This window comes from Stenella coeruleoalba, assembly GCF_951394435.1.
Source record: "Stenella coeruleoalba genome assembly, chromosome: 16".
NCBI lineage: Eukaryota > Metazoa > Chordata > Mammalia > Artiodactyla > Delphinidae > Stenella > Stenella coeruleoalba.
Genome location: NC_137162.1, coordinates 40913500 through 40935598, shown reverse-complemented (window position 1 = coordinate 40935598; position 22099 = coordinate 40913500). Strand labels below are relative to the sequence as shown.

The 22099-nt window shown below is 33.5% G+C and overlaps 1 protein-coding gene across 7 annotated transcripts in view; it reads left to right on the top strand.

Moving 5' to 3' along the window:
• PCDH15 (protocadherin related 15) overlaps positions 1-22099 on the top strand; it is a 1372333-nt gene that overhangs the window by 1267652 nt on the left and 82582 nt on the right. For all 7 annotated transcript variants that reach the window (XM_079899577.1, XM_079899579.1, XM_079899582.1 and 4 more), the window contains one exon: positions 17956-18083. In XM_079899577.1, coding sequence (XP_079755703.1) covers positions 17956-18083 — 128 coding nt within the window. The remainder of the gene's footprint in view (positions 1-17955; positions 18084-22099) is intronic.

Sequence of the window (22099 nt, the reverse complement as noted above, 5' to 3'; positions counted from 1 at the left end):
CACTCTCTCACTTGGTCCCAGCTTACCCTTCCCACTCCCCGTGTCCTCAAGTCCATTCTCTGTGTCTGTGTCATGACTAACCTTTGCTTCTTGAGTCTGAAGTACAAACCCATGTAGTATTTCCAATACAGTTTCACTTATTAATGACTGTTAATGGCCTATGATCAAACCCTACCCATTAGCTATGCAAATAATAAGACCATTATGTAAATTGAGGTTAATTGTTTAAAGTTTCATTCCTTCTTCAGAATTAGCTACCCTATGATCTTTAGCTCTATCACATATCATATGAATAAAGGTAATAAACAGAATAAATTTAATTCATTGAAGAAGATTTTATTATAATTTCTTTACCAAGAATTTATTAATGAAATAATTTTCAAAGTAAGTTTTACAACTATGCTGTAAGTAAATTTAATATTTAAAGCAAATTAATAATTAAAATAGAAAAAATTACAGCACATTTCCAAAATTTGATATTAACAGTGTTTAAGACATTTTAATCTTTTAGCGGGGAACATTTCAAACGTAAATAAAATTACAGACTATTATAATGAACCTCTATGTATCAGCTACCCAACTTCGTTGAGTCCTGGGAAATCTTTCATTTAGTCTCACTCCATTATTTTGAAACAACACAGAGACATAATATTTCATCTGTAAGTATTTCAATATGTATCTCTTAAAGATAAAGACTCTTAAAACTTAATCAGAATACCATTATTACTCTCCCCAAAGTAACAGAAATTCCTCAGTATCAACAGATATCCATTCGATACTTGTACTAAAAATTTATTCACATTGGAATCCAAATAAGTTCATATACTGCAGTTGGCTGACAGCTCTTTAAGTCTCTTTTAATCTATAGGCTTCACCATTGTCACTCCTTTTTATCCATCTTGTTATTTATTTGTTTGAGAAATCAGATCTCTGAAACCTGGATTTTGACAACTGTATCTTCAGTGGGTCACTTCATATTTTTCTCTGTCTTCTTTATTTCCTATAAATTGTCATTAGAGCCGGAGTCTTGATTAGATCCAGGTTGTTGTTGTTGTTGTTTTTTAAGAAATAAATCATAGGTGATACTCACTACTTCTTTAAGGAGGTACACCAAGTCTCTTTGGCTCTCTCCTCCTGTGATAATAGCAGCCACTGTTAATCATTTCCCAACTATTAATTCTTCCTTTTATTTCTTCTATATGTATTAGCCAAAATATTTCTATAAAAACTCTCTCAATATCAAATATTTGATTACTCTGAGGTCCAACTCCTATAGGAAAAGCAGAAGAAAAGGTTTCTATTCTTTTGCTCACTGGTCTCTTTTTACTTTGTGGCTTTGACCATGATCTTTTTCTGTCTTTCATGTTTCTCTTTCTACCTTCTGTCTTTTTAATCTTTCAGGGTAGTTTCAGGAATGCTTTTCTAATTCACAGCTGTAGAATACCTGTTTCAGTTATTTTCATAATGTGTTAAAAATTATTCTTCAGCTTTTAGAAATCTGCTTGCTTTCCTCTGCACTCCCATTTTACTTGGAGATGTTTTCTTTGCTTTTCCCCTATTGTGCCTGTCCTGCTCAATTTATATTCTGCTCTCACTGTTTTTTCCTTTCTCCTTAGTGTGGAGTTTTGTCCTGCTACTGCGTTCATATTAACTTAGTATCTTCTTCATTTAGTGTGTGCTGGTAATTTTGAGGTTCACCAGCTCTCAGGGCCACCAGAAACCCTTAGCCCTCTCTGAACTCCCTTAAAAGCAGTAGTTATCACACTTGCAGTTAGTACAGAGATCTGGTTTATGTCATTTGTTTTCCTCAGAAGTTCATACTCTGTGATCTGGAGGCTAGCTTGTTGCCTTATTTAGTCTTAGATATTATCTGTAGGTTTTTGGTTTGATGCTAGGATATTATCCTACTTAAAACTTGACAGTGGGGAGGAGACATAAAAGCAGGAGAATACCCACAAGAATAACTACATGGGTTAATAATAATTTAACCAATAAAGTTCTATGGATGTTGGTACAAGATAAAAAAATAAACTTCTGGGTCAGATGCAAGGACCCTATTACTCCCTACAAAAGTATTAGCAGGAGTATCAGCTTAGCAATCAGCATAGCAGTGCAGCTCCCTGAACTCCAAACCTCATAGGCAGTGTAGGGCCTTCAGACCTTCACATGAGTGGATTGCACCACAGGAGAGAACTTAGAGGGTCTGCCGCTTTTATAGCAAGTGATAGCAAGTCTTTGTCAAAAGGGAGGCATTCCTGCAAGACATTGTCTCCCTTTTTAGAATTGCCAATTGCATGGTATATTTTCTCCCAATATTTTGCTATCCAAATCTCTGTCTTTTAGTAATGAGGAGGATTCAGGAAGATTCAAATATTACATTGTCACCTTAGTTGTCTTCCTCAAATCCCTAAACACATTATCTTAATCCAAGGATATTTGAAATATTTGTTGAATCAGGGGAATTTTTTTCACAGTCAATGAATTTAAGATAATAGGAACTATATAGCCCTCTCAGGTCCTTGCACTGTGCTGTTACCGAGTTTAGGATTAAATTTTCCCTCAAGTGCTTTAGATTTTTCACCCAGGGCTTCTAGATACATTTTTTCCCTCTCTTAACGACTAACTTTTATCCTTTAAGCTTCATTAATCTTCTTTGGATGTAGTGGGTAATACAATAAATATATGATCAAATGAATGAATAAATGATGAATAAAATAATCCAAATTAACAGAAAACATTTGTTAAACAGCAAATTCAGCCAACCTTGGACAGTATAGTACTGTAGTATTTACTATTACAAAATATCTATTATGAAAAATAAGTGGACCCATGCAGTTCCAACCCGTGTTGTTCAAAGGTCAACTGTAATTGAAAAGCACTTTCAAAATAAAGTTGCAGCAGGAGAGAACACCAATGCTGAAAGTGCCCCATTGACAAAGTCTGTTTTAAACACAGGTCTGGCCCAAAAGTGTTCAACCGTTTCACAATAATGATTAAGTCGAAACTTTCCTGCCTACCTTACCAATCTTTCCTCCTCAATCTCTAATACCAGACGATGGCAACCTGAGTGTTAAACAAACAGCTGCTAGTAAATAGGTGAAGAGGTAATTAATAAAGAAGAAAGAAATCTCTTACAACCTCTTCTCCAAAGACAGGATACTTTCCAGGAGAACATCTTAGCTGGGAAGGAAGAAATTTGAAGTATTGATTAATATATTGAACTAGAGAATCTTTTTTAAAAAACAATATGATCATAGTACTTTCTATTAACTAAATCTGTTTATTTTTTTAAATTATGGAATATCTTGAGGTTTTATTCAACAGCAGGAAAAAGATTACCTCAAATCAGCAGGATGAAAGGGAGAGCAGAAAAGAAAAAACAGGCTTTTATAATTAAATTCCTTATGCCCATATTAAGCTCACCATTTCAGTGTGGCTGGAGAGCAGAATGTAGTTGAAACATTTTTTTTTTCAGTTTTATTGAGATAAAATTGACATATAGCACTGTAATAAATTCTCTATCTCCCCTGAACAACTCAGTCTCTCCTGGGTCTTCAGGATGAAAGTTATTGGCCCCAAAGAGATTTCAAGGAGCCTATGTCCTTGAGAAATTCCACAGAAACTTATATCAATATTTCTGCCACAAAGTCATCACCATTTTTTATCTTATATAAAACAAAAGCAATAATACATAATGTGCAATTTTATTAGAGCTCAGTTTGATATATGGAATTTCACAATTGAAGTGCAGTTTTTCTTTTACCATAAAATTATCTTCAAGTGTGGAAGAAAAAACATAGCTTTGTATAAATATATCATTGTGTTTTGATGCAATAACTAGCCTTTCAATCAGGAATAAATGACAGGACAATTAAGATAAACCTTAAACTGGTATTAAAACAACTCAAATGATATTGATTTCACTTTATGGTTTTGCTTTAGGGTACAAGCTTGTAATACATCTCATTTCCCTGGCTTTTCTGGCTCCAAACAGAAGGTCTGTGACAAATAATATTAATGACTCTTTACTCATGATTGACTGACTTACAAAAGCATTCCTGATATAACTTAGGTAACAACACTGCAGCATGTTACATGTTATTTTTTCAGTCCTAAAATCCCAGGTATATTCAAGGCCTTATATTTGTACTATAAATATATGACCACAGTTTTTTAGAACCTATATTCATACTTTATTACTTTAAAACTTGAGGACTACTGTATGAAAACTAATGCCATAAATCCTTTATGGTATTTTTGTCTCAAACACTCTAAGTATTTTATATAAATACACAGTTGACACAGCTACATTTTTAAAGAAAAAAAAATCTATCTGTCCAAGAAAACAATTTAATTGTGCAAAAAGCTTTGCTTGGAAATGTGATTTTAAAATGGTTATAGAATTTTATTAATACATTTCTGAAGCTAAGTGCATTGAGGCAAAGTTCTTCCATTGATCCCAAAAGTGGTTTGTTGAATTGATGACAAAGATGTGCAGTTAACCTTTCTAAATTACAGTGTAGATTATCATATGTATTTCTTTACATGTGTTATGCAGAAAAAATCATGTTTCATGAGGAAAACATTTTATATTGCTTTTACTGGCAATTAAAATTAAAATATTTAGTAGTCCAAGAGTGCATAAAATGGTTCTCCTTAACTTACATCTAAGATTAAGTGCCAGAACTTAAAAGACAGGAGGTATAATTTTCTTTATTCATGAGAACATCTGTTTAATTATTACAGTTAATTAATTATATATTTATTTTGCATTTTTAGTCTGAATTTCAGTTGGGATTGGTCTGAATTTAAAATGGGAGACTATTCACTCATTCACAGATATTTTTACCTTATATTCTATTTCTGGGAGCAGCAGTCATTTGATTAATAATGAAGTCCCAAAGCTATGCAATAGAAACTCCATGCCTTTTGTTTCAAAAATATCCACGATTTCAATAGCGGCAAACTAAGCCATATTAAATGCATATGAAACTGCTCATAGAAGTGAAATCTGTTAAGTCATATGTATTATAGAAATATCAATGTTTCCAGAAATGGAAAGCTTGAGCCACTATCTATACAACATAAACATAAAGTTCATTTTAGTCATTAAAAATATGGGAAATAACAGAACATTATGAATCGACTGTGTTTCGATAAAAATTTAAAATATGGGAAAAATTATCAGGATTTGCTGCTAAATACATTGTCTTCATTTTGTTTATGAGCACAGTTATTGGCCCTCTACACTCTGTTGTTATATAATCAAGGTCAGGTCTTCTCTACAGGTTAAGATAGCACAAGTCTTTTTAATATTTTGCTAAAGATTTAGATAGCTGTTAGATTATTTTATTTATTTTTATCTCTTATAAAAAATGAAAACCTTCTTTTCTTTTGGTGACATGTTCTATTTTGCCAAGTTTAACAAGAAGCCAAACTTACTGGTTGATTATTTTGAGAAAAAAAAAAGCTTCCCATTGATTAACTACACAAAAGTAAATTTCAGCATTATGTTTAAATAATAGAAAGAAATATGGGGGAGAGTGTCAACATAGGAAGATTTTATAAATAGGTTGAACCTTCAGTGGGGTTCTCAATCCCGCTTGGCCTTTCCTAGGTCAAGCTAAACCAGATACAGTGACCTCGTTACTTGTTAATCTGGCAAAAGAGGAGAGTTAATGACCCTCCAGGGCCATCTGACCTTGTGTCTCTGAGAGACTGGCAGAAGAAAAGAGCAAAAGACTGAGTTTGAGGGAGGCCATTTATTTAGTGAGTGAGAGAAAGGAATAGCCATAAGAGGCCATGGAAAAAAGCAGTAAAATTTGTGTAATGATGATCGGTTAGTCAAACGAAAGAAGGCATTTCAAGAAAGGTAGAAAATGGCAAAAACTGCAAACGTTACAGATATTCAAGGAAATTTATGACTAATAAAAATATGTTGGATGACACTTACTTGGGATACACAGTGACTATAGCTAATGCCAAATAAATAGAAAAGACCTGCACGTGGATGGAAAGGAAACTATAGATCAAGGATTTCTTGGTTAAATCTACACAATAGACACAATTAAAAAATTTAGTGTATTCTTATTAATATTTATATTTTATGAGACATGCATTTCAGTTTAATTTACATACTATATAAATGTAAAAGCAGAAACAGAATTTTATGTTTCAGACATAAGAAACATAAATTTAGCCTGTCATTCTTTTTAACCATTATTCAAAACAAGTCTAGTAGTCAGTTCTTCTCCTGAAGGGAGTTCATTTTTTTTATTCCCAGGAACTTTTATAAGTTCAATTAATCAGTCTTATTGCTGTTTTTCTCCCTCTTGGTATCTTGTACCTAATTAGTTCCCTATGTAATATCTTAAAAATAATTACAAACAATTTAAGGGAAATCATTATTTTAAATGCTATCACTTTCAATTTTGAAAGTCTGTTCCTAGTTATTAATTTACGGTATATTCTTGCCATCAAGATTTCCTGATAGAGATTGCTATGTTTATATTTTATTAAAATGCGCAAGACAGATACTCTATCCAGTCCAACAGCTCAATTTCATTTATGGAAGATTTCTACTAGATGATATTCTATAAATGTTAAGATATACATGAGATTAAAAGAGGTAAATGGCAATTCTGTAAAAAAATATTTATTAAGAAAAATATTGTAATTCAGAAGATTTACCAATGAAACATCTCAAGATTAAAATATAACCTTAATAGAACAGCTGAGAAAAAGGCAGATAACTAAAACTCTGATATAATAAATTGTTTAAGATTCCTGAATTTGGTATCAGGCAGGCCTGGGTTCCAGATGCATCTTTGATTTTTACTAACCTTTCTAAGCTTTAGAATCTTCAAGATTATGTCAAGATAAATATGTCTATTCCTCTTAGGGTGTTTGAGAATTTTAAGCAAAATGATGCCTGCAAAGCATTTACCTTATTAGAGCACTGTAGACATCCAATAAAAAAAGCTATAATAATTATTATTATTGTTTTGTTATTACTAGCTGTGATATGTTTGAGTGACACTTAAAAATATAGCAATCACATACTAAAAGTGCTTCATTTATTCCTGTAGATTATTGTATACAAAGGAGTCCACATATTTCTAAGCTCTTTGTGTAAACAATGGTTGTAGGCTGTGACATTTTAGAAACACAGTCATGACATCTTTTGGAGTCTTTAGATTTGAGTACCATTATCTTGATTGACAGCCAGATAATGTAAGTACAAAAAGAGACATTTTCCCCAAAAAGAATGGTCAAAATAATGTAATCATCCATGACAACATAGGGGAAAATATGCTAAAATATAATACTTAAGTTTTGCAACACTAAACAGAAAATTTGCAGTTTATAATGTCTTGGTACCTTGGGATGGAAAATCCAAACTTTTTCTATAGGTAGGGAGATATGGTCCCCATTCTCTGATGTGGACTAAGTTGGTCTTTCCACCTGTACTTGGAACAGTTATTTGGTTGGAAGCAACAGGAACCACCTCTGACTGATTTATACTAAAAAGAACTTCTCAGTAGAATACTCTGTGACTTGTACAATCAAAGCAAAAGCTTAATAAGATTTAAGAAAGGACAAGAAAAGAGATAAGCTTCAGCAATCTTAGTCAGAAACTCAAAACACTGCTTTTGGGGGCAGTATCTTCAAGACAGCTGGGATCATGGACTTTGAAGCTCAAAGATCTGAGGGGGAGAATCTAATTAGCCTGGGTTGAGACATGTACACCTGGCCAAGTGTGGAGTGCAGAGCACTGTGATTGACAGTTCCACTAAGCACATGGAGTATGGAAGTACAGTAACCCAGGGGGAAAAATATGGAGTTCAATGTTCAAAATAAGGGAGGAAGTGATGTTGGGCAGACAAATCAAGGCAATTCTACTTAACTTTTCAAAAATCAATTTAGGGCCCAAATGTGGTTGAATGAAATGCTAAGCTGGGCACTGTGGGGACAGGTGTAGAGGAGTGGCATATTACTTGAAGTTTATAGTGCTAGATTTCATGTTCTGTCATAATGAAAATTTATTTTCAATTTTTACTATGACTGATGCTTAAAAATTTAAGTATCTGATTACTTGAATTTTTGAAGATTCACAAATTTATGTTGCAGCAAAAAGTTATTTTTTTCTTATCAGATGTTTTGGAGAAGATTAAATATAACACTTGAATTTAGTGTCATATTGCAAGAACTATGAATCTCTACTTGACACATTTTTATTAACTACTTTCTAAGGACTAAATTTAGCCTGTTCATTGCACTAAATTGCTGTAGTTAAATTGCTTCATCTTGTATCGCCTCTACAATTTCTGCAAACATCTAATTATTAAATATGCTGTGTACCAGATGACTAATGAACTAAGCAAAGATATACAGATAAAGAATAATTAGATTGTGTATTGCAAGGTCACTTTTCTCTTTAATCATTCATTTTTTGTTAAGTCTTCACAACTAAATTACATAATGCCTGGGGAAATACTTTCTTACAGATGAGCAAGCAAACAAGTAAGCAAATTCATTTGATTTTAGGGGGAAAAATATAGGCTTAACTAGCATCATCCAGGGCTTGTTTATGCTGAAAAAGTAGAGTCACATGGTGTCTCTCCAGACTTTTTAGATACAAGAGATGACACTATAGAAGATGCATAGAAAGGAACCAATGAAGTTTATTTCAATTTTTTTTTCATTTTTGTGTATATGATGCGTTAGGTTCCAAGCTTCTAATCATGGCTTGGTCTTTCTGGTGACCAGTGTCCATCCAGGAGCCTGCCAAGAGTCACCTCATGAGAACCAACAGACATTCCTGTCACTCATCACTCAGGAAATTACAAGGGTCTTAGGAGCTGTGTGTCAGGAACCAAGGTCAAAGACTAAATGTTAGAACAAAAGATTCTCCTAGTACCTCTACTTACAGCTTTAGGAGCTCTGTGTCAAGAACCAGGCACAGATATATATATATATATATATATATATAAAATAAGAATATATACATAATACTATTATATATATAAAATAGTATTAAATATATAATAGCATTTTATATATATATAGTGTACTATTATATACACTTTTACATAGTTTGCTCACTATGCAAATGTTTTGAAAATAGCATGTATGCCAAAACACTTTTTTTTATGGACAACAACTCTAATGCTTTACATTTTTATGGTGATGATAGGCACATATCTGTTCATTATAACATTTAATCACCAAAATAATTCTATCGTTTTTCAACAGATTATAGATAAAGAAGCAGGCCTTTGTCCTTGTCCAAAATCAGTCCCAAAGTACTCAAGTATGTGGAAAAAATTTTTCTCATTTTGAATCCATGGTGTTTCTACTTTGCCTCAAGCTCTTATGAAGTAGGAATGTAGGATATTTTCAGCGAGGGATATATAGAAAGACTTCATTGAGCAGTTTTAATCTAAACAGGATTATCTACATAGTCTTTCAACCATTTTCCTGGTACAACTGAGAAGTTGGCTTGATTGCCCTGGCTCCATTCTATCACTCTATATTCTCAGCCTCCAGGGCACTTATTAAAATTTAGAAAACTTCAGAAATCCCCTAGTAAAATGTCAGTTTCTTGTGGTTTTAGTCATAGAAATATATCTAAAAACCTAATACCTAAATGTAAATTAAAATTTTATGCTAGTTGACACAAATTATCCTGCTCCACTCCCCACAAATCACAAACTTTAGAGAGGCTTAAGGATTATGTTGGATTTTTTAAATTACCCAAACTGAAGGAAGGCCTTAAAGTGAAATGGTTAAGAATATGTATTGTCAGAGTTTGGGTGAGAATCTTCTGCCTTTTCCTAGTTGTGTAATCTTAGACACGTCATTTAATCTCTCCAATCTCTGTTTTCTTCATCGATAAAATGTGGATAATCAATAACACTGTGTTTTTATGGGGATAAACTAAAATAATGCACAGAAAGCATTTAGCTCACTCAATTATTAAGTAATTGGTATTATCATTGTATTAGTCTGCTTGGGATGCCATAAGGAAATACCATAGACTACGTGGTTTAAGCAAAAGAAATTTTTTTCTCACAGTTCTAGAGGCTAGAAGTTCAAGATCAAGGTGTATCAGGGTTGGTTTCTGGTGATACCTCTCTTCCTGGATGGTAGATGACCGCCTTCTCACAGTATCCTCACAGAGGCAGTTGGGTAGAGATAGAGAAACAGAGACAGGGACAGAGACAGAGACAGACAGGGAGAGAAAGTATTGGCTTTCTGATGTCTCTTCTTAGAAGGACACTAGTCCTTTTGGATCAGGGCCCCACACTTACGACCTCATTTAACCTGAATTACTTCCATAATGGTCCTGTCTCAAATTAGGGGCTAGAGCCTCAACATATGACTGTGGGGGAGACACAATTCAGTCCATAACAACCATTAGTGACCAGAGTCAGTAATGTTGTTTGTACATAAAAGAAAAGTACAAAAACTCCAATGTTTGCAATATCACAGAATTTTGCTTTTCCTAAATTTGTCATCTGTGAGCACCCTAAAACTTTTCTGTCTTCTCTGCATTTTATGTTTTTTAACAAGAGCAGTAATACGCCTGTTGTAGGCAGAAAAAATAATCTTCCCTTCTCCAAGAGATGCCCATGTCCTAACCCTTGGAGTTTATTGAATATGTCACCTTTCATGGCCAAAGGACTTCCCATGTGTGACTAAATTAAGGATTTGAGATGCTGTAGTTATCTTGGGTTATCTAAGTGGCCCCAATGTAATTATGAAAGTCCTTATAAGTGAAATAAGATAGGGCAGTCAGTGCCAGAGTGATGCAGAAGGAGAAGGACTCAGTCAGCCATTGCTAGCTTTGAAGATGGAAGGGGACTATGAACCAAGGAATGCAGGCAGGCGAATTCTAGAAGCTAGAAAAGGCAACAAAACAGATACACCCCTAGAGCCTCCAGAAACGAATGTAGACCTGCACACATCTTCATTTTAGCCCAGTGATACCCCTCTGCCCTACAGAACTCTAACACATTTATATTGTTTAAGCCACTAATTTACAGAAGCAATAGGAAACTAATATGATGCTCATATTTTCTTTGCATTAAAGAGAAGAATCTTCTACCTGTACTGCTATTAAATACTTCAACATATTATTCAAAATACCATTTTTTTCTCTTCCTTCAGCAATGCTGTAGGCATTTATAAATGCTTCAAGTCATTACTCATTACTCAGACTGATAACCAGATATAGAAGGGGTGACTGCAATAGTCTGCCCTTTGAAATAGAATTATCTCTTTATTCAGAAACATTTTATTTGGTTTCTACTGTTTGCTTGCCTGTATTCTAGGAACCGGTGGGAACTGATCTCTGGTCTCTAATGGACAGTTATCTTGTTTTTATTACAAATCTTATTTTTATTATGAAGAGAGACTTGAGGATGAATTTTAGCCATGTCTGGATATAAAGTCTGGCTCTTCCTTATAATAGTGACTTAATTTCTTTGTCTTAATATCTTTATCTGAAAAGCAGAAATGACAATCTACTTCATGGATCATTTAAAAGGTTTTAAAGAGATACTGTAAACAAAAAAGCCAATACAAGGACTGTTACAGAGAAACTATTCAAAAAAGAGCAATGCATCTTCCTTTCCTTCTGTCAAAATATGGTAAACCAGAGTTTGCTTATTAATTTCTTCTTGATGGATTCTTTTCTACCTTTTTGGACAAAGCTCCTTTATAGTCTCAAGAAAGAAGAACGTAACGTTTCTCTCTGTTGTGTGTTTGTGTGTGGGAGGGGGTGTCTGTGTGTTTAGGGACAGGTATGACAATTCAGGACTGCCTATGGGACATTAGTCTTTAGAGTCAATGTACATTTTCAAGTGCTTAGTAAATTGCATTTTCAAGACACAATCTTTTTGTTTGTTGGCTTGGCTTTTTGTTTGTTTATTTATATAATTTACCAAATTTATCAATCATTGTTTCTGTTTAAATAAAACAACTTTGGGCTTAAATATATACTTTTGTTTATGACTGTGTGTCAAAAATACAAAGTTCATTTATTGTTCCATTCAAACATAATTATTTTCTCTCAGCTATGATTCTGAATTTTAGGATAAAATGATTCTTTCTAGGCTTGTAATGTCCACAGAATATTTTTACATCAAATACTGTATAGTGTGTGTCTTCCTCAAAGACTGTTGACTTTTTAAAATAAGTTCTTCATAAATTTGTAGTCCTGTCATGTAAATAAAAGTATGGATAGTTAATATGGTACTTTTACTGTCTTCCAACAGTATTTCATACTATTTAAATTCTTCTATTTGCAGTAAAAATATATGTATTTTTCCACTACATTATTTGATATTCCATATATAATATCCCACATGAAAAAAATTTCTTTTATAATTCAATGCTAGAAATTATTATTTTTTTAAATTTCATGGTATTAATATTCTTCCTCATTCAGATAAAATAATAATAATAATAATAATACTTTCTCTCTCCTACCTCGAGAGTCAGGAAGCTCTGAGACATTTGAAATAGTGACGCCATCATGTACTGTATTTAGTGCTTTACATTTATTCATTCATTTTACCATGTTGTTGTTGAGAAACTAACTCAGAAAGGGTAAGTAACCTGTGTAAGGTCACACCATGTACATGGAGTATTACTGGCATTTGACCCAGGCTCTGGCTCCATAGCTTGTGCTTAAATTTGTTTATTTCCCAGTTTACAACTACAGCAGTTTTATTGGTCCTTATGACTCCTGTATTAAACTGTTTTTGTGGAAAGAGATGGAGTTTAATAGATACAAATGAATTAAAATAGTGTTTGTTTATTCTGAATGGAAACATACTGAGCTAAAAGTCATCATCATTCCTGTTGCAAATGCCTCTAAATGCATCAATGTGGTCTCAGCATTAGCACAAAATGCTAGCAATGCCAGTGAAAAGAAATAATATTGCATTCTTAGCTTCTGTTTTGCTGGTTACTGTTTACAGGGAAACTTAGTTTATTAAATTTTCCTAATGGGAAAAATACGTTAATATAGACACAAAGCCAAACTTTAATTAATATTTAGAATATTACTCCCCTGATTATCTCCTCATCACTATAGTTGTAAAATTGTCAATGTCGTCATTTTCTTCACTAAAAGACTTAGCTAAAAATCAAGTGTATATTAAAAAAAAAAATCAAATGTATATTATAGTAATCTGAGTGTAAGTTTTGAAGCCAGTAGTTACATGCAGTTATTTCTTTAATTCAGTTATTAACCTTTCAGCCAACACATATACAAAAATGTATGTTTTAGATACAAGCAATTAAAATCATGCAAAAACTAATTAAATCAACATCAAAGCTAAATTAGAAAACTACTAAAATGAACCTCAAAATATTGTCTCTCTTGCTGCCTAACTACTTAAAATAAGCATTGTATATAAATATGACTAAGTACAATTCCTGCAGAGCAAAAAGCTGAGAGATAAGAAACAGTGACTTTTCTCATTCTAACATACTTACTTAATAACTTATTTTTCAAAAGATCATGTAAATATATTGTATTCCTAATTCCATCTAATGAACACACTATAACATTTCTTCTATACTTTTTTTTCAAACTCTATTTTCTTAGTGAATAACTATCTATAAACCCTTTAGTAAGATCAGATTACATGCTTATCTCAGATGATCCTTTTGTTCTTAAACATTCCTTTATCTATAGAAATAGTCATTTATCTGGCATATAAACTAAGGCAGAGGAACAGAGAGGAAGTTAACAATAGTGTAAGAACCAAGAATCTTCAGGGTAATTCCAGACAGCCCATGGAATTATGAATGGTTTTAGATTTAGTATTTTCCTAATATTAAACTTTAAAAAAAGTCTGTTATCTTTAAGAGAGATATGCTTACTCTTAACAACAACATGCCATTGCTTGGCACTATGATTTTTTAAGGGCTTAAATATGTATCATCTCATTTCATTTATGGGGATAAAATACAGTGATTCATTCTATTTAAGCGAATATCAGGTAGGGGAGTGGTAGCAATTTTAGTCTAATTCAACATTTATTAAACACCTACTGTGTAGAAGTCATGGTGCTTCTAAAATTTAGTTTTCCAGTAAAGTACATACAAAAATAATATTAAAGGAAAAATAGCATAAAAGATACGTGTGTGTGTGTGTGTGTGTACATGCACTTTAAAGAGGATCTAACTTTGATCTCTTGGCACCAGCAAAGTAACAAATATGTAACTCTGGTATTTCAAGCATTTTTTGAAAGTTCTGTGCAATAGAACCACATTATGATACAATTCAAAAAAAAAATCTATGTAATGTGTTAGACCACAAAGAATATTTAACAATAAGAAAAACACCATCCTTGGCTTCAAGGTTTTACAGTCTAATCTAGTGTATGTTTTCTATCAGACTAAGCTCCTATATTCCCAAGTATTACAGTCAATATTTCTTTGATGTTTATATGCTAGTAATAATTACAGATATGGTTGGAGTTCACAGCATACGGATTGAGGGAATGTCAGGAACAGATGCCAACGGGCAGTGACAGGGGTGGAGGTGAATGGGATTGAACCCCTGACTTTAAAGAATGCAGTGGAGATGGCGATGACCAATATTTGATCAAATAATTGCAGCCCATTTTAATTGAGTCCCATATCGAAGGCATGTGCACGTAAATGGGCTCAGGAGAGGGCATTGTTATATATTTACACACACTTTCCATTTTATCTTTATTTCTCTAGCCAATCTCTCTCTCTCTCTCTCTCTCTCTCTCTCTCTCTCTCTCTCTCTCTCTCTCTCTCTCTCTCTCTCTCTCTCTCTCTCTCTCATTTTAACTAGGGTTTTTCAGCCTCATCACTATTGACATTTTGGGCTGGATAATTTTTTGTCATAGGGGCTTGTCCTGTTCATCACTGGATGTTCTCAGCATCTCTGGCCTCTACCAGGTAAATTCCAGTAGCACTCCCCCCACTGTCCCACCCTTTGTAGTTATTACTACCAGAAATGTCTCTGGATAGGCAAAATCAATCATGGTCTAGAACCATTGCTTTAACTCCTTGGAACATTATTCAGAAAGTATTTTATGAGAACCTGATGCAATGTAGGCAATAGGTTGGTCATGTGGATAGAAGAAACAGATTCATCTTGAGAATAATAAGGGTTCCCTAAGAAGAGAAAAATAATCGTACAGAATTAATTACTAAAAGTAAAGGAAAGGGAAAAATATCCAAACCAAATTTCGTTTTGAAAAACATAGAGTCAAGTTAAAGTTAATGGTATTTTGACTATCAGTTACTCTTCTGAACACTTTTCACCTTGTTTAGGATGTCTAACATAGAACAGAAGATCTACTCAAGGAGCTTTATATCCTGACTTGTATTTCCTTTTCTGAGCTTTAATTCTTAATAGGTCTATTTTCTCTTTCTTTAAACTAGTAAGTACCAGGAACGTAGCTCACATTTTGTTGCCTCAAGGGTCACTTCTGGAACTTCCTGACTCAGTGCAAAGGTACTGCCCAAAGAGAAGTTTCTCTCATACAGAACTGGAGAAAAAGAATGTCAGTGAAGGAAGGGAAATGAGGCGCTGGGCCCCAAAGTGCATAGAAGGATACAATGTCTTTTAACCAAAACACTTGCCAAGCAATCTTTCATCCAGTTTAATTTCCTTCATCCCCGGTGGTTCTCCTTGGAAGCCTGTCATTGTCTCACCCAACCATAAGGAAGACTGCAAGAGGGTATTAGGTCATCAGGCACTTGTGTTGTCCTTCTCACAGTATTCTCTTATCCATTTTATCAACACCACTTTCCTTTCTCCCCACCCACCCTGCATCTTTCTTGTTCTATGCTTCATAACTACCTTAAAAAAATGATATAATATGGAGGGAAAAAAAGATTCTTCAGATACTCAAGGAGGTAAATAGTATATTCCCTTAAACGAATTTAAATGAGAGTTGCTTCCAAGTTTCTGCCTTAGAAATAATCAAAACCCAAATTAGGTGAAAGATCGTGATACAGTCCTTAGTCCTTACACACACCTAGTGAAAGGGTATGAGTCTCAGAAATCTATGGTGTCATGGACATTGTTAATGAATCAGAAAATCGAAGTGGATGCTATTCTAGTGATTAAACTATAGGGGTACTTTAATTATTTTTGGACTGGCCAACATTTATTTTATGTTCCTTAATTAGATACATCACAATTTCCACTCTCCTGCTTTATTCAAGTGTAATTGACAAACTGTATATATTTAAGTTGTACAGTGTGGTGTTTTGATATACATATATACTGTGAAATGATTGCCACCAGTTAGTTTTCACATCCATCAACTCACATTTGTGTCCTGTTGTGTGTGTGTGTGTGTGTATGTGTGTTTGGTGAGAACATTTTAAATCTATTCTCTTAGCAGATTTAAGTACATAGTACAGTATTATTAACTATCATCACCATGCTGTGCTTTAGATCCTCAGTTTTAGTTTGACTTATTTTTTAAAAAAGATTATCAAATTAGCTCCTTTGATTCCAGAAATTTAAAATTGCTACTAAGATGAAAATGGGTTTCATTTTGGATGAACTCTGTTGGTGGCTGACCAGGGTGCAATTTGAGGCCTGGTACTGTAGGATAGAGAAGCATAGTCTATCATTAACCTTACTTCCCTGCTGGTACGCTTCTTTGTTGACCTAGTAAGTTTTTCTTTTTGATTCTAGCTTCTCCAGTTCAGGAATGGTGGGAAAGAGGCCAATAGGGGAGAAACTAAATGAATAGCAGTAGGACAGGTGTAAAACCTTGTGGTTAACTCTCTTGTCTCACTGACCTTTCCCGAGTTAAGCAAAAAGGAGCCTTTTTCTAAATTCTTACTAGGACAATGAAGATTATTCATTCATTTAATCGACACATATACTATACACCCATGGTCCACCCACTGTGCCAGTAGGTTGGTGTTAATTAGTTATAGCTGAGGATACAATAAAGTAATAACATCTGGGTTTGCCTGATAGTTTGTAGATCAATTGCCGTATATTTGATCCTACTTGAAATGCATGAGAAAAGTTTACTTAGATAATACATCAAAATATTTATGTAATTTGAATCTACTTTTTGCAAAATGTTTACCAGTTATTCCTCATTTTATCTGGTTTGTAAGTTATTTTCATTTATCAGATTCTTTGTAAAGGGTCATTCTTGTACTAGTAAAAAGTGCTACATTTTTCCTTAAAAGTGCGATGATTGAGGGAGTGAGATTTTAACATGTGATGAAATGTATTCTTTATAGTATATTTAATGTGGTTTAAATTATAAAACCCAGTATTTATAAGTCATACAATAATCATCTCTCCAGCTACATCTTTTCCAATGAATGCTAGATAGCCTCTAATGCACGATAAAATTTGTTTTCCCGTTGTGGAAATAAGCACCTCACCCAAACATTGTTTACTTCTAATCTTTATATATATATATATATACACACACACACATACACACATATATGCATATATATATAATACTACATGTTAAGATAATATCATTGCTAGTTCTATACTTAAGAATAAAAATATTTTTAAATTTATAGCAGACTATTATTTCATAAGGTGTTTTATATATTTATGTCACTTTGGTGTAATTTGTAATGTGTGTGAAGTATTTGTAAATATGAAAGGTTGAATTGTTTTATTAAAATTAGCAGAACACAATAGTGTCTATTAAATCAAGTAAGATGAATTAACAAGACATTATAACTAAAAGAAATAGCAGCAACTTAACATTATGTTGCCAGAAACATCATTATCAATGTCCTCTTTGGGTATGGGGTATTAAGCATGCCAATTAGGAATGACTTTCTGATTTAAGTTTCTTCCACTGTTCAAAAGAAAGTACAGTAATTATTTACTCCAGTCCATCTTTTTCTAATTAATGACCATCAATAAAAAATATATTATTTCTTTTCCTCCAGGCAATAGAGCTAAAGTGTATATTGAGATTCAGGATGAAAATGATCATCCCCCAGTGTTTCAGAAAAAACTCTACATTGGAGGTGTATCTGAAGATGCAAAAATGTTTTCTTCTGTGCTCAGAGTTAAGGTATGAGAACATTTATTAAGATACAGAACTAAAAAGTCAAAGAGATCATATTTTGTAGATAAACTATAACCATGTAATTTATATTAACTGAGTACATTTTCATAGTTTAAACAAAAGTCTGAAACGGATAAGTGAGTTTAATTAGTCAAACTAAATACAGATTAATTATGAGGTGAATACTAAGCAACTTTTTCTGCTTTATTTTTACTATAAAAGTAGGAACAAATTATTTATGATGTTTTACATTGAATAAGATATCAAAATATCTGTTTTCCTAGTATATTTGTATGCCTTTAATATTCAGGATTAATTTACAATAACTCCAAAGAGTCTCAAAATGGAGTTTCTTGTAGCAAATATAAAATTACTATTTTCTGATTGAAGAAATAATGTAATAAATTTTGTAATTCTTTTTTCTGCAATAATTTTTTAAAATTCAAGATGCTAGTTAAATCAATGTAAAAAATAACACTACTAACACTACTAACATTAGTACTTTAGTAAAGATTTTTTAAAACCTTCATATGTCAGAAATGTTAGAATTTAAAAACACAATATCATAGACTAAAGTTGATAATTTTCAATTTTTCTTTAGTTAATTATCAAATACGTTTTCAGATTTTTTTCAATAGTACATAAAGTTGAAATAGTTTTATAACTAAAAAATAAATTTGTAAATATTGCATTACATTGAGGAAATTTTATAGGCTATAGGATTTTAGATTATTAATTACAGAGTTATATTTCTGAAGCTATTTTAATAATCAATTTTTAAAATAGCTATTAGCATACAAACATAAAACCTAAATATTTCTAAGCAAATCCAGCTATTGATTGCCTCTAGTTTTGCGTATGAGTAGTTGCCTTTCTTTCCCTATTACCAGGAGTACCATGATTGAGCTCTTCTTACATATGATTTTATCACCTTAACATCCTTAAGTAAGAAAGAGAAAAATCAACCAAGCATACTTGCAAAATAGCTCTTCCACAGTGCCAAATTCTGACTCCTGATTTGAATCACCAGTTGCAACTAAAATTGGTGTACAAATTCAAGCCAATTACATTATATCCAACTTGCATTATGATTTACAGGTAGCAGTCCTTTGTAGTTGATTTTTATCTTATTTTACATTTTAGTCCTATTAACGATTGATTCAGTTTATTCATTTAGTCAGTAAATAATTTTGGGGTGTTTATAGTGTGAGTTGTTCTAGAAGTTGGACATAGAGCAACTAAAAAATAATCAAACAAAAAACCCCCAAACTTCCCACCCTAGTAATGCAAACAAACTAATAGAAGAAACAAATTGTAGATCAAGAAAACAGGAACTATTAACATAAAGTCATGTGGTCAAGAGAGAAACTTGTCTATTTCTAGGTAAGGAGCATTCTGGGCATTCCAATATAAAGTCTCTAAAGTTGGAGGGAATTTGGGGAGGTCAGTGTGACTGAAAAAGACTGGCTGGGGATGAGACTGGAAATGCAGCCCAGGACCAGAATATGGGATTTATTTTAGATGTGCTTAGAAAGAAAGTTTTTGAATGGTTTTGTCTAGAAGTGTGACATTATCCAATATAAAAGGATTATTCTGGATGTTGTGCAGGGTGGGATGTGGGAGTAGATACACAGTGTTTTTAGACAAGAGTAGAAACAGAGCCCAATGCATCACTAGTCCAGGCAAGATTTGGTAGTGACTTGAACCATGGTGTAGAATGGGGAGATGATGAGAAGGAAGTAAAAAGGAAGCCAAAAGGATTTGCTGATGGATTATATGTGGGGCATTAGAGAAAATCAAGGTTGACTCTGAGGGTTTTGTTCTGAACAGGTCCCCATTGCTCCCTCGGGAATTATGGTGCAAAAATCAAGAGTTCACTTTTGGATATTTCATGTTTGTGAGGCATTTTCAATATGCAAGCATAATTCTTGGCAAGATGGTTACAGATGCTGATTTAGATTCAGGAAAGAAATTGCAGGCCAGGATGAAATCATGATATTAAAGAAAATGGATGTAGGTAGAAAAGTCCAGGGACTTCCCTGGCGGTCCAGTGGTTAAGACTTCGCCTTCCAATGCAGGGTGTGCAGGTTTGATCCCTGGTTGGGGAGCTAAGATCCCACATGCCTCACAGCCAAAAAACCAAAACATAAAACAAGCAATATTGTAACAAATTCAATAAAGACTTGAAAAATGGTCCACATCAAAAAAACAAAAAGCTTAAAAAAAATGTCCAAAGACTAAGCCTTAGGAACTCAATACTTAGAGATCAGGAAGCGGATTCATCAAATCATGCTGAGAAATTGCTGCCATGAGGTAGCAAGAATACTAGGAAAATGTATAATAGGGTCCCTGAGACTCGTAAGAACTAAATTGCTGAAAGAGGGAGTGATCAACTGTCAAGCGCTGCTGTGAATAGAGTGCCCCTGTGTATTTTTACATGACCACTCATGCTAATAGAAGTAATACTGTAGTGGAGAAAAAAAATAAGCTAAATGCTAAAATATTCCATTAATAAAGGAGATTATTCAAGAAACCTATAGATGACGGCAGTAAGAGAATTTAATGGGTGATATTATCTGATGATGGCATTTACTTCAGAAGAATTGCGAGAAGGTGGCAAAGGAGATAGAATAATGTTCTAGAAGCAGTGATTCAGAGACAAGACACGTGCCACCTATCTACCTCTAGGCATTGTGCTGTGTCAGATATAGGAGCCACTTTTTGAGTCAGCCTTAGAAAGCAGTATCGTATGTAGGGGAGAGGACCAGGGTGGGAAGAGTAAAAAAGTAGTGGTAATATTCAAAGGGAAGGTTGAATATTTAGGCGATATTGCTGATGATGGACTATGAATTCCAAGGAATCCTGGTGAAAGGTTGGTGGTGGAAGTAAAGGTGAAGTGGGAAACTGAATCAAATTAGGGTGTGTGAAGAGCTACATGGGAAGAAATATCTGGGGGGTGAGAGGTGCATCGGAGAGAAGCCATGGACTACTTTTGATGATGTAGACAGGGATGGGATTGATTATTTCTCCAGGACTACCAAGAATTCCATAGGACAGTCCTTTCTTCAATTGATCAGTGGGTTATTCAGGCTAGGGAGAGGGGTCCTTTTCAGGAAACCAATTTCATGCCATATAATATTCTATGTAGGAGGGGAGACAGAGACAGAAAAGGGATGTGAGAAAAAGCATAGCAATGTATTGATGCAAGTATATGCTGTTATGATTAATTCAGTTAGGAAAGCACAAATTGTTATGTGGATTCAAGGGAAGGAGACATTTTCATTGGTAAAGAACATAAAAGTTTTCCTGGGGGATGAAGAATTTGAGTGGCACTGAAGAGCCATTAGACTTTCTCAAAGTGCAAATGAGAATAGTCTAAGCAGAGGAAACACAAAGCTAAACCCAGAAAAAACAAAGTGCAGAGTGTGTTTGTGGAACAGTGATAGGAGGCAAGGACCTTAGGAAGTGATGGGGGTAATAAATCTTCAGTGGTGAACATTTTCAAATGCTGCCTTTAGCCTTGAAGCCTGGAAGCTTCTCCTTTACAAATTTAATCGGAGTGAAAGTGAGTTAAGCAAGTCTTTTCAATTCATACTTAGGGCAGCAAAAAATGTTATTAGAAATAGCCCTGGATCAGGGCCAGCCAAGCCCAAATCTTGGCAGAAGATGATTTAAAAAACAGGGAATCAGCCTACGATTGTGAAAGAGGCTTTTTACCACTTACTGTATAATATTGGGGTAATGTTAGATTTTATCCACCATACACGCAAGTTAAATTTTTTTAGTCCATCATGAAATCATAAAGATAAATTTTTTTAAAATTGTGTTATGTGTAGGAACGGTAAGAGGAAACATATTAGAGGATTTACTAAGAAATATGAGACTAAAATATCAATGAATAAAACAATACTTACTATTTTCAAATATGGACAGTGGATTAAAGGCATTACTAAAAGTATGTTAGGAGAAAGGCAACACAATGAGAGCATTATTGAAATTAATTATTCAATATAAGTGATAGT